The sequence below is a fragment of the Mobula birostris genome, chromosome 6 (genome assembly GCF_030028105.1).
Source record: "Mobula birostris isolate sMobBir1 chromosome 6, sMobBir1.hap1, whole genome shotgun sequence".
In the NCBI taxonomy this organism is placed as follows: Eukaryota; Metazoa; Chordata; class Chondrichthyes; order Myliobatiformes; family Myliobatidae; genus Mobula; species Mobula birostris.
Genome location: NC_092375.1, coordinates 165,683,751 through 165,700,929, shown reverse-complemented (window position 1 = coordinate 165,700,929; position 17,179 = coordinate 165,683,751). Strand labels below are relative to the sequence as shown.

Below are 17,179 nucleotides of genomic sequence, written 5' to 3'. Positions count from 1 at the left end.
GAATTTCTGCATGTTGTAAAGATAAAATTTGTGAGGATTTGTGCCAATAGCAGTCTGCTACCTACAATTTCGCATCATATTAAATAATTAAGGTGGCTTGGTAAAATTGAACTTCAAATATAAATAGATATTTAGGTTTAATGCGCAAGCTCTGCCTTTAAAAAGAGTATACAGTAAGTCTGAATAGTGAATTATCCTGAAACTTTTCTTTATAAAGCATACATTGCATGGAAATATAATGTTTCATATGAATAATGCATTAATAGGACAAAGACAGTTACAGATCAATAAGAAAAGAAATGACAATGAAATATAAGCTTCACAAGAGATGAAGAGAGCTCAGATTGAGATCATTTGTAATTTCAGAACTAAATCAAAAGAATGATTAGAGAGATAATGTGTTCCTGATGCATGGAATACAACTCATCATTTTTCTTTTGTTTCCTGTTCTTTCTTGCCCTCTCAGCAGCATTTGACAAATTTGACAGCAAATAATTCTTTTCAGCAGCAAGGGGTCAGTTAAAGGAGTGATTATAAGGTTACTTTCAGCTACAAAACTAGAGTTCCTTTCGAAAAGCTTACAGAGATACTCATGATGGGTAAGAATAGTAATGTAAATTCAGATGTAACTTTAAAATCCTCAATCTTACGGAATCATCGTAAAGCTGCAAAACTACAAAGGAAGGCAGTTGTGAGGAAAAACATAAAAATATTGTGTGCGAACAATTGTTCAAAGGTTCTGCTGTATAAAATGGAGAGGATGAAAATCTTCAGTTAATTCAGGAGATGGATGGTATGTTGCAAGGTGAAATCAGTTTTAGAATGTGACTGAAATAAGGCGTTTGAGTGGCCTGCCCAGTTTTCAGTTTTGTTGCAGAAATACCTCTTTGCAGGTAATTAAACAACTGCTGACTGAGTGACGTCTATGGTTTGAAATCAAAATGGTGGCTGAATGGTCACCATGCTACAAAATACTTATTGGTCTGGCAGTGTGGCTTTGTGATTATTCTTTTACCTCAAAGAGTCGCTGATCATCATCATCAAAGGGTTTCCCATCCAGCCTATTGAGGACCTGTGCTACACCTGAAAGTCAAATATAAGTTTGTAATAAGAATGAAAAGCTGAAATTAAATATTGAATTTATGTGTTCCATGATAAATTGTCAACTTGGTGATAAGTATAACTTGTATCAATATATTTTCTGTTTTACAGACATTCTGATTGAAGATATTTTGAGGATAATAGTTGCTCTTTAAAGAATTCATATTTCCTACTCTCTCTCTTTCTATGATATTTTTGTGCTAGACACTTGCTGAGGTTATGCAAAGTGACCTGCTGACAGGCCTTCATTGGTGTGTTCTCAGATCAACTACAGAGTGCCTACAAATGTGACAAACCTATTTTTCCTGCCCAGCTGAGGAAACTGCCTTTGAACTGCCAGGTACCAGTCATTATGCAAAGTTCACAGTTCTAACATTGGGTAAACTTATTTACTTTCTGATAAATCACTTCTCCTGAGAATCACCCCATGAAATTTCAGGATTGAATAATCTGGAACAAGGATAATCTTCATTACTATTCTGCGGTCAACTGATACAAAACTAGTCTTTCAGAGGAAGTAGAGAGAATTAAAACAAACGCCAGTTTCTCTTCCCTTTTCCTTTCTCCTTCGTGGCAGAATACTGAACTTCTGTTCATGATTACACTCTGTTAGAATCCAAAATCTAAGTATCATTCAGATAAGGAAGGAAGGTGTCAAAACACATGAACGATGATCATATCAAGAAAAAATTGTCTTTCCTTGCTTGGCTAGTCCACAACTTATTCAATTTGAAAACTTTTCAACTTTGACGTTGAAATATAAGTTGAAGGAATCAGTAAACACATACCAATTATTTGGTGGCCACTGTTCCATATTGGTACACAAAGGACCGAACGGGTATGGAAACCAGAAATCTGATCAGCCTACATCAAAAGCAAAGTCATTTCTTTAAATGATGCATTGGATATCAGAAGCCAATTATGACGTGAGATGAATATTGACAGTAGACAACAACACCTCCTGAAAACATCATATGGGGTTGGATTGGTGAGTTACTATCAGAAATGATCAATGTACAATTTGAGAACTGAAACACAAATTAAATGTTTTAAAATTACACAGAATAAAGAGCAAAGTAATCCTAGCAAATGAATATTTGAATATAATCATTTTATTTAAGGATGAGTTTCTGTTAAATATGATATTAAAACCGCATTAATCTATTGCAAGTGCTATTTTTAGACCATTAAAAGTATAAGTCACTAAGAAACTTTGCAAAAACAAGATTGCCAAGTGATTCAGTGTCATCAAGATCTGCAGACTCAGTGGTCATATTTTCAACTTCTCTGTTATAAGAAGAGGCTAGAAAATTTCCTGAGATTTTGTTCAACATTTAACATCCAACCAACATCTCCCAATACATTACATGGTCGTCATTTCATTACTGTTTGTGGTACAAGGTGGTGCAAGAATTGGCTGTTGTGTTTCATTACATTACAATGACACACTTCTCAAAGATTAAGTCCATTCACTGCAAACATTTTGGAATGTCCTGCAGATTTGTAGCCCATGTTGATGTTAGTCTCCTCTCCCAGTTCTACACGTTCCATGATGAATTAATTTTTGGTATTTCAGTTTAGCTGATAGTCAGGGTGTTGTAATTGAGTCCTAGAGTTAACTAGCAGCTTCACTCAGATACCAAAGAATGGAAAAGGGAAAAATGCCACATTGGTCCAGTTGAAGATGCCCTTCCCTGCTTTAAGTCACAGCATATTGTGAGGGCAAAAGGCAGCTTTACTATTTATTACATAATACGTTTTCTGACCTAGAAACACTGAATGCTTGCTGATACAGAGTCACTTTGTTAAGATTTTCACAAGAATTTGGGCAATCGTGTAACTGAAACCTCATTTGAGGGTTACTCACTTCAGCATCGAACCGGGGATCTTGATACGCATCGCTTATATTCACAGGGAGACCTGTAGACGCTACAAGCTCAGCAATGCTGTTGTTAATCAGCCAATCTGAATATGATGATTTTTCTATGCTGTCTTTCAAGCTTTTAAAGAACATAAAATACGTACTGTAATTATTATTTACAGATCTGACAGACATGTCATTCTTCCAATTAAATCATAACATAATTACAGTATACTTAATTTTCTACTTTATGCTTTAAGTCCTGACATCACAAAAGCTATTATGTTAAAACCAGTTCCATTTTCTGAAGCTGCATGCTGTTCCTCTGTTAACATCCAATTTTAATGGGGTGAGAACTGACACTGTGTGGCTAAAATTGCCAGGAAACCATCCAGCCTGCAGAAGCATGTCACTTTTTTAATCCGTATTTTAAATTCCAAACTTCACTTGCGTGACTCAGAGTGGGCAGAAATAATACACCCGTAGCTGATGATACAACCATTGTCGGCAGAAGCTCGGATGCAGACAAGAGGGCGTACATGAGTGAGGTACACCAGCTTGTGGAGTGGTGTCGCAGCAGCAATCTTGCACTCAATGTCAGTAAGACCAAAGAGCTGATTGTGGTCTTCAGAAAGCGTAAGATGAGGGAACATCATGGAGAGATGAGCAATTTAATGTTCCTGGGTGTCAATATCTCTGAGGATCTAACCTGGTTCCAACATATCAATATAGCTATAAAGAAGGTAAGACAGCAGCTATATTTCATTAGGAAGGTGAGGAGATTAGGCTTATCACCTAAAACACTCAAAAACTTCTACAGAGGTACTGTGCAGAACATTCTGACTTGGGGGCGGGGGGCTACTGCATAGGATTGAGGTAAACTGCAAGTGGTAAAATTTGTCAGCTACATCTTGGGCATTAGCATCGGTTGTATCCAAGACATCTTCAAGGAGCAGTGCCTCAGAAAGGAAATGTCCATCATTAAGGACCCTCACCAGCCAGGACATGCCCTCTTCTCATTGTTACCATCAGGTAGGAGGCACAGAAGCCTGAAGGCACACACTCAACGATTCAGGAGCAGCTTCTTCCCTTCTGCCATTATATATCCTAAATGGACATTGAACCATGAACGCCACCTCACTACACTTTTTTATTTTTTGTTTTGAACTAATTTTCTTTCTTTTTCAATCTTTTTATTAGTTTCATAAAGATATAAACATAACATGGTAGTAGTACAAAGTTATTGGGAATACATTGTTATAATTAACATGAGTGATTATAAAGCTAGATAACACTTAAATGATAAAACTCCCAATCATATAGGAGACAAATGAATAATATAAAACAAAGAAAAATATCTAAAAAAAAACATGAAAAAGGGGGAAAAAATAATAACCCCCCCAAAAAACTAATCTAAACATTAGTTTTGAACTAATTTAATTTAATTATTTAATATACTTACTGTAGTTCTGTTTTTTCTATATTTATCATGTATTGCATTGTACTGCTGCTGCAAAGTTAACAAATTTCATGACATATGCCGGTGATATTAAACCTGATTCTGATTCTAACTATTTACAGCAGAAACCAAGAATCTTAATTGTTACCCTTTAAGCTGAGTCCTGACTCTTCTGGAATTTTAGTGGATCTCACTTTGCCTTCCATCCCTGCACCTTATGCCTACTTTCCTGATAAAGGTGATGCAAATGTAAGGGATATAAATGGTTGGTTTCATCTTTAAATATATACAAAGTCTTAAATCTGCATTTTTTGCATTCATTTCTTGAATGCAAAGAATCTCAAAGCAGAGAATCTCATCAAGGTCAAGAATTTTAGTCTGATATTTTGGTTAGTCGTCATTCTTTCAAACCCGTTGAACAAGTACACATAAGGTTATCATACCTGGCCGCTCCTCTCAATGCTGATAACTTTCAGCTTAGATGCTGCACAAGGGCATTCCTAAAGATTAGATGACTAGTTCAGATTTATGAACTTAATTATAAGTGTGAAGATCAATTCGGAATGAGACCATCATCTTCCCTTTTTGGAATTACTTAAGTCTTCTGCTATTGTCTCTACTGTACAAATCAACTAATCTCATTAACATTTAACTTTAGCAGTAACCCAGGTCACAGAAGTTACAAGGATTCAGAGTTATATGATGGAAACTAAAACGACTGCCTTAAACCAGAAAAGCAGCACTACTTCTGTTCTGACTGAGGTTCAAATGGGGATACATGTTGATTGGTAACAATGCCTGCTATCCAATAGCTTTACACTGCTATTGTGCCTATTAACGACACAATTGACTAACTTTAGTCATAAAGGGTGACATATGAGGGTGCAAAAAGCTGCCACAGTTTTAAAGCCCAGACTAATGAGCTTCTGCCCTCCCAAGGCAGCTAATTGCCTTTGGCCCATGGCTGAGATCTTGTCAGCAAATAGGTTTCAGGAGAGGCAGGTATAATCCTAAACCTCTACTTTAGTGAGGCCCAGTAGAACCATAAAAGTTATTTAAATCATTTAAATCTTATTTTTTTTAAGTCTCCTGGGCTCCTTGAACTTGGAGTTTGCTAGAACATTCAGAAAGACAGTCTAACAAGCTGAACCTTAAAGTGCCAATCAGCACAGTTCTTGGTTTTCATATTTAAAGAGCACACACAGCTGAAATGGATTTTGGTACCTTGATGGGTGCTTTGTGAGTCTCCAAGCCATGTACTGAAACTAATCATGCCACTGCAATGCCATTTCTAAAATGGTTAGAATTAGTCCCCTCCCTGTATTTCATCAAAGCATTTCAGACAACTCGGTCTGTCAGAATGTCTTAAATGTGGTCCTCTGGTAGACTGTCCAGTGAAAGTTGAATCAATTACCCTGTGGCCACAGCTGTTTTTTATGGACCAGGCAGTCTAGTGGGGAATAAGTGACATTTTCCTATTGATTCCAGCAAATGTCTTTAGAATCTCAAGTGAGGCGCAATGGACCTGGGTGCATGTATCAATGGAGCCCGAAGCCTCTTTCCAGGCCGTTTGCACTCTATAATTTTATTGGAAGTTAGCCAGGCTCTTTTGGCACAACTCTTGGGCTGACCCTGATTTCCCCAGACTCTTCAAGCCCAGCTCTGACTAATTCTGGCTCTTGTGTCAGTAGAGTGAAAAAGGTATGTGTTTTCTTTAAGGTTCCACAAACTTATTGATTGATTTTCTAAAAAAGTTTTAAATATAAATCAAAAGTAACACAATAAGCTATAAAATAATCATTTTCCCAATTCTGAAGGGCGTACAACCTAATGCAGAATAACATGCTTGTTTAATTGCTGACACTTTAGCAAAAAGGGACAGATTGTTAGTGAAGAAACAATTGTGTACTTCTCATGCACAAGCGTTGTAACTCAGAAGTTATGTTCATGTTTCAAATTGTCTGCCTGACCATTTCTAACAAAGTTGTCAAGGGAAGTTACTGCACAGGTCACCAATGGTAAAAATACTAGGCAGGTCTGAATTTAATGAAAATCTTTAGTTTCTCTTCCTTTGTAAAGAATATTCTTCATTACATGGGTGTAGCCTCCCTGGCCACCCTCAGGGTCGCTCGGCTCGCTGTCGTCTAGGGAAACAGCCTCGGCCCCGCCAAACTGGGTAATTCGTTTGTGTGGATGCTGTGTGAGGTACCCCACCCCGCCCAAATAACAGACAATACACCAGATGCAATTAAATGATTTACAGTTTATAGATATTACTGGAACTATATAATTAAAAGAGAATAAAATATAAAAGGAAAATAAAAGGCGCCACACTTATCAAAGTTCACTCTCTTCGTGCACAAAAACCGTTGGAGCTCAAGGACCTTCTTCTTCACCCTGTGACCCCTCGGACCACCTCGACCGGCCGCCTGGGACCAACAACGGTGGTCGACCAGACGCTCCACACGAGTCCGTCTCCGTCTCCTCGCCAGACGTCCCGCTCGGGGTCCGACCCCGTTAGCGGACTCACAGCACCTGGTCCATCCTCTGTCTCACTCTCCCGCCTTCTGCCCCAAAACCCCGCGCATACAGTATCTTCAAATACACCAAAACCATAACAACTATCCCAATTGGTTAATAGCACTCTCTTATCACACACTAAACCACAATAAGCTGCTAGCGCAAACTTTCTCAGCGTTAAAGCACAACAAAGCCGCATTCCCCAGATTAACATAACAAAAACGCCATTTTAATTAGCCTCCGCAGTAACATAAAAATCGAAACCCCCTTACACTGGTAAACTGTAGACTGCATGTGACATGTTTGTGTTGTGGGGTAGAATTTGCACCTGAATCAGTGTATTCTGGGTTCCTGGTTCTTCAAAAGTCAGCATGTATTGCAGGGTTCATTGCTGAAAGTGCTATCCTTCTCAGCAATTTAAACCAAGATGCTGCCTGCTATTGCACTTTTTTTTGAAGAAATGAAGTATCTCTTAATCAAGGTATCGAATAGATCCTTTGTCTCACCACTGCATGGGAGATCTTGCTGTCTATACATTGAATTTCTGCAATTGCCAACGAAACAACACTAGTTAACCTTGATTGTGCTTTCCACACTCGGTATATTATCTAAGAATGAATAGGGGGAACATAAAGCACGATCAGAGTGTTAAATCACTCCACAGGCTGAACCTGTCGTCCCTGGTGTGTGGTTTTGTATTGATCCCACAGCAGAGTGGGTATGTCTTCCTCGCTTTAGGAAGGAGGTTATGGGGTAGGTGGGGGAGGGTGCTTTAGGGGTGAATGTTGAAATAATTCTGTGGTGCTTGAGTCTTAAAATCACCTGGGCCACATTTTGTTAATATTGGACAGCAGAAAAGAGAGGTCTGGTTCCCACCCATTCAATCAGGACATGAATGTTTGATATTAAAAATACAACTGGGCTAGAAATCTATTAAAGAATAGTCTTAACAGTAATCTAATTAGAGCATATTTATGCTCGTATTTGCAAATAGTTTCCTATGTAAGAACAAAATTCCTGTTTAATTTCAATTTATCTATTATTCTCTACATTCCAAATGTAATTGTTCCTGTGTTATGTAATTTGAGTCTGCAATACTTCAATTCATGCAGTTATCTGACAAGGATTTTGACCATTTATTCATAATTGATGTTTTAGACTCTGCTCATTCTTGTCCAATACAGTGTGGACCTTACCTGCTTTCAGCATCTGCACTGCATTTGGGAGACAGGAGCTCAAACGATTTTGTAAACTTTACCACCTGTCAGAATATGGAGAAAGGTCTGAGTCACATAGTGTAACATGAAACTGCCTTTATTCCATTTGGGTAAATCAATTTTGTAGAAGCTTGCAATTGCCATTTCAGGACTGAGAGCTAGGGATTAAATAGTACTGTATATTCAAACTGAAAGTAAAGTTTTAAATAAAATACTGAAACAGCAGGTAAGTTGAAATGAGAGTGTAAGGTTCATTGAAATGTATCACTAGAGGGGAAAATCACTTGATTAATTGCTTGGTGCATTTTTGACCAACAAATCTTGTTTATGAGGTTATTTTTACAGTGCTCAGAGGCTGACTATGACTTTTCAGCTTAAACATAATCTAATGTCATGGGAGTCTATTATTGGATTATGCTGTTGGAGAGTTTAGAATGATAAGTTATTTCCCTTTTTACAATACACAACATTAATCCTTTGTCATTTTAAGGCGTTTTAAAGGAATATTGCTTTCCTTGACTTACCGGTGATTCAATGTCTTCAAGGAGCAATACAGAACATCGTTCACACTGCAGCAGTGTCTGTGCTCGGTGCATTATTTTCCTGACAATTTTTTCCAAGTCTGTTTGTTCTTCAAACAGGTCATTGACTACTTCCAGCAGAGCCTGGTTAGGACAATAGGGGTGGCATTACATTTTAATGTGAGGCACACCTGACAAAGTGAATACATACAAAATGAAGAATATTTGTAACTCAAGTGTGCCAGGACAAATGCATGATTCACATGTGCACCAAAATGCACAAAACAGCTCTGATTGTTCATTCATAATTTTTACTTTGATTGATTGCTCTATCATTTTAAATCAGAACGTACAACTTCTTGTTTGCCTTGTAGTTTAGAATGAATATTTATGTAAAAGCCACACAGAACATATTAATATCTCTTATTACATTGTCACAACACCCATATTTGTTTTTCCCCTGTTCTGACATCTGAATTACCCTTAAACGTTTGAACTGCTACTGCTATTGTTCAGTTGTTTGCTGCTATTCAGAGGGCAAAAAAAATGAAATCCAAAGTCCTACATTTTTTTGTAATTTTTACACAAGTTTATTCTCCTTTGTAAAACAAAAGGCTTTTATCTTCCAAAGGAAGATACAATAAGGAAAACCTGAAAAACTTAATCAATTTACAGCAAACATATATTGTAGCCAAAAGAAATTTTTTTTTGTGATTTCTTGGCCCAAATTGATTTATCACCTACTTCCTGCCAGGCAACTCATGCCATCAAATAAGTGAATTTGTGGATAAATCGTCTCAGAATTAACTTGGAAAGAATGGTGACATATGGTGTGTAAGTTACATGTGTCACTGTTTTTTTTAAAATGCAAGATTGAAACAAATAAAATTCTCATTCCTGAGTGAATAAACTTAACTGATAAATACCATGCAAAACAAGCCCTGTTTTAAAACTGGGTGGTTTATAGCTGTAATTGATTTCACTTAAATGTGTCAACTGGCATTAAGACTCAACGTAACGTGGGTTAAGAAAGTGGATGCACTGACTACCGTCCTAAATTTCCAATCTCTTCTGCCGATGCTTTTATACACCTTATCCTCACGTTATGAAGCTAATAAAAAGATGATGAAACTAACATACTCATGAAAACATACTAAAGAAATAAAAGTATTTTTAAAACAAATTAAAATTGATTAAAACTGAAATAAAAGCACTAGTAAAACTTTGACAGGGGCAAAGTTGTGGTGGGGTTTTGCCAGTTATCAAAGATGAGGGAAGTTTGTTGTGCTGACTTGCTCCAGTCAGCTTTAGCTGGATTTACTCACTCGCTTCCATCGTGCGAGGCTCAGGCCCAGGCCTTGCAGCTTGGCTTCAGGAATATGTGGGTCAATGAGATTGGCCTTCTGAATCCAGGGTGAATTTGTGGGAATGGGAATCATGGTTGGTGGAACTCGGGAAATATTGGGCTCTGGAATTAATCTTTAACACTTTTTTTTAAACTTAAGGGAAAATTTCAGTGTGTGTCCAGATCTACAGTGAAAATCAATGCAAGAAAAATCCTTCAGCACTTCCACAGAAAAAAAGATCTAGCCTTTTATATATAATTTGTCATTGTAGTAATGCAGGACTAAACATATCACACAGTGAAAACAGGATGGGAGAATGCTGGAGAATTCTGAAGAATACATTTCCTTTGGGTGCTTCAATTCCCTCCCCAATCCCAAAGACACATAGGTTGCTAGGTTATTTGGCTGCTGTAAATTGTCCCAGGTGTACAGGTGTGTGGTGGAATCTGGGGTAGATGATGGGAAAGTGGGGAGAATAAAATAATTGTGCTCAAGTTGGAGCCCAGGTTTAAAAAAAACAACAGGCATGAACATAGCAACTGCCTTATCGGTTAAAGCTGGTAATGAAGAAACAATCACTCCATAAACATGATTATCACTTATGTGCTATTGAAGATGCATTGCAGAAGAGCTTTCACATCTTTGGAAAATATTAGAATATGTTCATGTAGGACACTGCATGGAGGAGAAGCAGCAAACCTGGATGAGTTGGGCTGAAAAGCCTAATTCCATGTTGTATTAGTCTATGATGCTTTCTATCACACACTGATATATTGAACTTCATGCTTAATAGTCTCAGTCAGGGGAAAGTACAGAAGTTCAGCAGTTTTTCTTGTCAATGTGGCCAACTTCTCAGTAAAAGAATGTGCTCAGTACTATTGAACTTTAGCAATTACTTCTGACCAAGGATTGGCCTGGATATGTGCTTTTCTGGTAACTGATGAATTCCTAGATTTGTGCACTCTTTGTGATGTGGTCTGCTGGTGCTTTCTGTTTAAACTTGTTAAGTTTGTTTTAATAGGCTTGGGGAATCCATGTTACTTGTATTACTTAAGCAGATGCCCAATTCGTGCTAACCACGGGGTTCTTGGCCAAGCCACCGACATTTGGTTGGAATTTTTATGAATAAACTTTGGTTGCCGACTCCACATTGGTCTGTCTTTCCTCCACATTGTCAGTGTACATTGTGACACTTGGGCACAATAGCTATACATCTGTGCTTAAGACTTGTGCACAGTACTGTATTTATTTGTTGGCGTTTGCTCAATATAACCTTGAAGGAACCTCAGGATGTCGAATGAGGACAGAATGGTCTCGTCAATGCAGTGGCGGACACACCGACAGCACTCGGTTCAGATGATGAGGTTGAAGGAGGTGATTATGAATCCCTGCCTGAGCCGGAAGAGCTGTTTGGGTCCATGGATAGTGGTGATGAAGGAGGAATTGGGGCAAGTGTTTCACTCAGGGGAAAGTGCCAGGAGAGAAGGGGGGCTGGGTGAGAGGGAATTCAAGCTGGGCCCAGGTTGCTGGAGGTGTGAGGAACACCTCTACCAGCAGTGCCACTTTGCTGCCCAGCAGGTTCTGCTTCTTGTGTCCTCCTTAATGGGACTGGGGAGGAAAATGGGAATTCAAGCCCTTCCTTAACATGAAATAATGAAAACAAAGTTTAGTTCGCTAATTGGTCTCAGTTTTAACGAGTATAAAAAAAATGGGCAGATTCTAGAAATTAAAAATTGCTGGAAAAACTCAGCAGGTCAGGAAGCAACTGTGAAAAGAAATAGAGTTAATACTTCCTGTTTGAGACACCTCAACAGACACTGATCTGAACCATTCTCTGTTTCCATAATGTTGCTTGACCTGTTGAGTTTTTCCAGCATTTTTTTGCTTTGTTATTAGACTTTGAACTTGTCGCAGATTTGAAATCAATGTGGGATGAAATGTGTGCAAACCCTTTGTGATAGTCTACTCACCCGGCTTCTATCATATTCCTTTCTGGAAGCAGCAAACAGTTGAGCATTTGAAATTGCAATGCCACAGAATGGGAGGTACATCCCCAGCACCTGGCAAAAATAAATCGGTTCTTCATAAGCATGCTTGTCAAAGGCATGTGGTATACATGCTATTGGTTGTAAAAGGACACTTGAACTTAAAGTTGCTATCTTTTTTAATCAAGTGTCAGATGGTTCACTGACTTCTGAGTTCCGGAATTGCTTCTAGAAGTTTCACAGCCCATCTGCTAGAGCTATGGAAATCAGCAGCACCATTTGTTGGAGCTTCTGAGTCTTGGCAAGCTTGGTCAACACCTCATTAACAGTCAAACAGAGAACCTAATCTAACAAACCACATTTCAAGTGGGAAAATTTGCCCGTGTGTTGTTTTTACTACGTTGTATCATTGTTTACTTACTTACTCTAGGTATGTCATACTGAGAGTAATTCCAACAATACTGGATAAATCCATATTCTTGATTATTCCACAAATCCATTATCCCATGTGGGCTGTTAGGGAAGGATGATAGGAAATACTTCTCTGCTTTAACTCTTCCCAAAATCTGCATACTCTAAAAATGGTCCTGGTTTGTTTACCCACTTTTAGGCTTCAAACGATGCACCATTGATTTTCTAGAGCACACAACCTCAGTCCCAGGAGCATTTGTCATTTTCTCCCAGGAAGTATGTAGTGAGAAGGTGCATTGGGTCAAGTGGTAACCGTCTACAGAGAGGAGGTACAAGTGGAAGAGATCGAGGCCTGGTGCCAGGCAAATAACCTCTTCCTTAATGTCAACAAGAAAAAGGAGATGGTTATAGAGTTCAGGAGTACTCACACTAGTCACATCCCCCACCCCTTTACATTGGCGGCACAGCAGTGGAAACCACAAGCCGTTTCAAACTCCCTGGTAGAGCACATCACACACAACCTCTCATGGTCCCAAAACACATGCTACACAGTCAAAAAAGCTCACCAACAACTTCACTTTCTGAGGAGGCTGAAGAGAGCTGGACCTTGCACATCCATACAGGTGTGCAGTAGAGAGCATTCTGACAAGCTGCATCACTGCATGGCACGTAAACTGCACTGTGGTGGGTGAGAAGGCTTTACAATGGGTAGTCAAAACTGCCCAGTGCATCACTGAACCAGCCCGCTCGCCATCAAGCACTTGTATATGGAAAGAAGCTGGAAAAGGGCTCATTGTTCGTCCCACTCCCATCAGGGAGGATCCATGCCAGGACCACCAGAGGACCAACGGTGTTCTTTATCTTCTGCAATTTTTTTGTGCAGCATCAGATCCGGAGAAACAATTATTTATTTCTCCTTTACGCCTGTGTACAGAAAATAGCATTAAACAACCTTGAATCTTGAGTGGACAAAATAAATAGATAAGAATAGAGGAGGTGAAAGAAGATGGCAGAGTAAGATTGGCAAAAGAGGGTGTAGTCAAAAGGGTCAAAGACTATAGAACAGTAGAAGTGACTCCCTTGGCAACTCATCCGTCTCCACTGGTCTCGCTCCTGGCCAAGTGCTACACCTGACCCTTCACCTCCTCCTTCTCCACCATTCAAAGTGTCTGTTGTGGAGATTTATTGCATCCAGTGTGGCCTCCTCTACATCAACGTAGATTGAGGGAGCCACTTATTTGAGCTCTGTCTGATGAAAAAGGCAGGATCTCCCTGTGGCCACCCATTTTAATTTGACTTCCCCTTCCCATTCCAAACCGTCAGTCCATGGCCTCTTCTACCGCTATGATGAGGTCCCACTCATGTCGGAGGAGCTACACCTCATATTCCATCTGGGTAGCCTCCAACGTGATGGCATGTGTAATGTATGGATCTATTTCTTTGAACATAATGACACTCCTTGGCACTAATTATTGATTGATGACTTACACGTGCACATTCAATTTGCTGCTCACTCTGCAAAGTGAATATGCACATTAAATCCTCCGCCCAAGTGCTTGCTCTTATTTATTCGATACGTAGTTGTACAGACAAAACAAACTGGCAAGGAGTACAAACCTGAATGTCAGCCAATATCACCAACTGCACCGACAGTTACCAGATGACAGAATTTGGAAGAAGGAAGAGAGACAGTGAGAGGAAAGAGTGAACTAAACCGGTACAGTGACAGAAAAGGCTGTCACGGTTGCTAGAAAAGGGTATGTGAGTAACAGTGCACAATACACAGTGAGAGACACACAACCAGCAAAGTCAAAGTAAAAGTAATATCGGGAGAGTTGACAAATTTGATATTGCTATGACGATGGAATTGTATATCAAGTAGGTTGAACTGTATTGTAATGCTAACAATGTGGATGAGGTAAAGAAAGTCTCCACACTTCTTAGCTTAATGGATGCTAGAATGTACAGTCTCTTATACAATTTAGTAACCAGCAAGCAAGATGTGCAATGAAATTGTTGCAATTTTACAAAATCATTTGAGCCCAAAACCATTTGTAATAGCTGAGAGATTTAGATTTCACAAAAGGAACCTGTCAAAGGATGAAGGTATTTCTGAATACATTGCAGAACTGTGCAAACGTTCCCAATACCGTGACTTTAGAGATGGACTTTCTGATGCATTAAGGGACAGGCTTGTATGTGGCATGCATAGTCAAAGCACTCAATAGAGGCTACCATCAGAAAGAGATCTAACCTTAGAAAGGGCATTGGCCATTGCAATATTGTTACAGACTGCATCAAAAGATGCAGCAGAACTACAGAAAAATAGTTCAGAATGTGAAATGCACAAAATGTCTTGAATGGTGTAAAATGCCAAAAATGTTATTGATGTGGCAAATCCTCCCATGATGCAAATGACTGTTGGTTCAAAGAAAAAGTTTGCAGAAAGTGTCACATACAAAGCCACATAGAGAGAGTGTGCAAGTCAGACAAAAAGCACGCCCAAAGAGAAATACTACACAAAGTTAAAAGTTTCAAACATAAAACTAATAAACAAATGCCTAAAGTGACTGAATGTGAAACTGAATCAGATAACACAGAGTCTGACAAAGGCAAGCTGTCATGCCTAGAACTGAAACACATTGCATTACTGAAACACATTACAAATCATATGGTTCACAATAGATGTGTCTGGTGTAAAACAAAATGGAGCTGGATACAGGGTCAGCTTTGTCTGAAATTTTAGTGGCCGACTACAACAGATCGTTTTCTAAGCTACCTTTAGAAAAGACCTCAGTGATGCTAAAGACCTATGCAGATGAAAAAGTGTCCCAAAGGCAAACTGAAAGTGAATGTGACATAGTAGGGCTAAACACAACAGTTAGAGCTTTATGTGTTGAAAAGTAGAGCGTCAGTACTTTTCCGACATTAATGTTTGAGAAAAATCCAACTAGACGTACACAATCAAAGTTCTCAATGTGTCATCAACAGGCAACTGCAGCCCAAACGGTGACACTAACCAGAGACTGTCACAGCTGCTTAATGCTAATGAAAAGGTGTTTGAGAAAGGGGTTGGTAAACTCAAAGGTATGAAAGCCAGAACTGAACTGGGTGAAACAGCAACACCAAGATTCCATTAAGTGCATCTAGTGCCTTATGCACTATGTCCTAAAGTGAATGCTGAACTTCAAAGCTTGGAGGCATCTGCAATGCTCTCCAAGGTCTAATGGAGTGATTGGGCCAGGGCCATTGTCCTGGTGATCAAGAAATGGAAAGCTGGAGCCGTTCGCATATGTGGTGTCTTCAAGGTGAGCATCAACCCAGAGCTGCATATTGTGCAGTATCCCCTGCCACAAATAGAAGACATTTTTGCAACTTTGGCAGATAGGGAGAGGTTTTCAAAGCTTGACTTGTCACAAGCCTACTTGCAAATGAAGTTTAAAGAGTGAAGCAGGAAGTTCCTCACAATCAACACTCCCAAGGGACTATTCCAGTTTAATCATCTCGTATTTGGCAAGGCATCCGCTCCAGCAATTTGGCAAAGAACAATGGACCAAGTGCTCCAAGATATCCCAGAAACACAATACCCTGATGACATCATTGTGACTTGGTGAAGTGCTGACCAGGCTGAGGGACTATGGTCTGCATGCAAAGAGAGACAAATATGAGATTTTCAAGAATGAAATTTCATATTGTGGACATGTCACTGACAAGCATGGCTTACATAAGTCACAAGAGAAAATTGAGGCAATGCTATAGGCACCAAAACTGGAAAATGTGTGACAACTATGATCATACTTGAGCCTTGTAAACTATTACCACTGGTTTCTTCCAAACATTGCTACAGTGCAGCACCCATTGAACACATTGTTGCAGACAGGAGCAAAGTGGAAATGGTCAGAAAGATGTGGAAAAGCATTCAAGGAAACAAAGAGACTAATAATATCAGATGAACAGTTCACCCATTATGACCCATCCCTGCCCAACAGACTGATGTGGGATATGCATCCCATTATAGCATTGGAGCTGTTTTGTCACACACTACGAAAGATGGATCTGAACACCCGATTGCACTTGCATCATGATCACTGACAAGCGCAGAATGCAACTACACACAGATTGACCGAGAGTCCCTTAGTCTAGTATGGAGAATAAAGAAGTTCCACCACTACCTCTACAGACAAAATTTTACACTTAGTGACAGATCACCAGCCCCCTGTGTCCATTTTCAATCCCAGGAAGGGAATCCCAGTGATATCTGCTACACAATTGCAAAATTGGGCACTTTTCCTAGAAGCGTACTCTTATGGCGTAGAGTTCAAGGGTACCAAACAACACAGCAACAGTGACAGATTGTCACATCTTCCACTGTTGACAACTGAAGAAGAAAAGCTTCATTCTGTGACCTAGCAGAGGTGTTTCATGCAGTACTGGTGGACCAGCTTCCAGTAACAAATTCACAAATACAAAGAGAAACAAGGAATGGACCTGACATTGTCAAAAGGCTATATCACCATGCAAGGTTGGCCAACTCACAGTAACCCTGTGTTTTCAGTGTTCTCATTGAGACGAGACCAACTGTCTGCATTTCAAAGAACCCTGATGTACAGTTCCCTCTAAACTATGCATCAGAGCGTTAGAAATTCTGCATGAAGGATACCTGGGTACAGTCAAGAAGAGTTGTCTCGCCTGGAGCTACATGTGGTGGCTGGGAATAGATAGACATATTGAAGATTTGACCAAAGGCTGTTTGGAATG

General features: G+C 39.4%; 1 protein-coding gene across 1 annotated transcript in view; it reads right to left on the bottom strand.

Moving 5' to 3' along the window:
* Positions 1 to 17,179, bottom strand: part of pde11a (phosphodiesterase 11a) — a 249,993-nt gene that overhangs the window by 121,270 nt on the left and 111,544 nt on the right. The window contains exons 3-8 of the mRNA XM_072259771.1: positions 11,996 to 12,085; positions 8,683 to 8,823; positions 8,138 to 8,202; positions 2,969 to 3,101; positions 1,890 to 1,965; positions 1,016 to 1,083 (exon numbers count right to left, since the gene is read on the bottom strand). Of these exons, the coding sequence (XP_072115872.1) occupies positions 1,016 to 1,083; positions 1,890 to 1,965; positions 2,969 to 3,101; positions 8,138 to 8,202; positions 8,683 to 8,823; positions 11,996 to 12,085 (573 nt within the window). The remainder of the gene's footprint in view (positions 1 to 1,015; positions 1,084 to 1,889; positions 1,966 to 2,968; positions 3,102 to 8,137; positions 8,203 to 8,682; positions 8,824 to 11,995; positions 12,086 to 17,179) is intronic.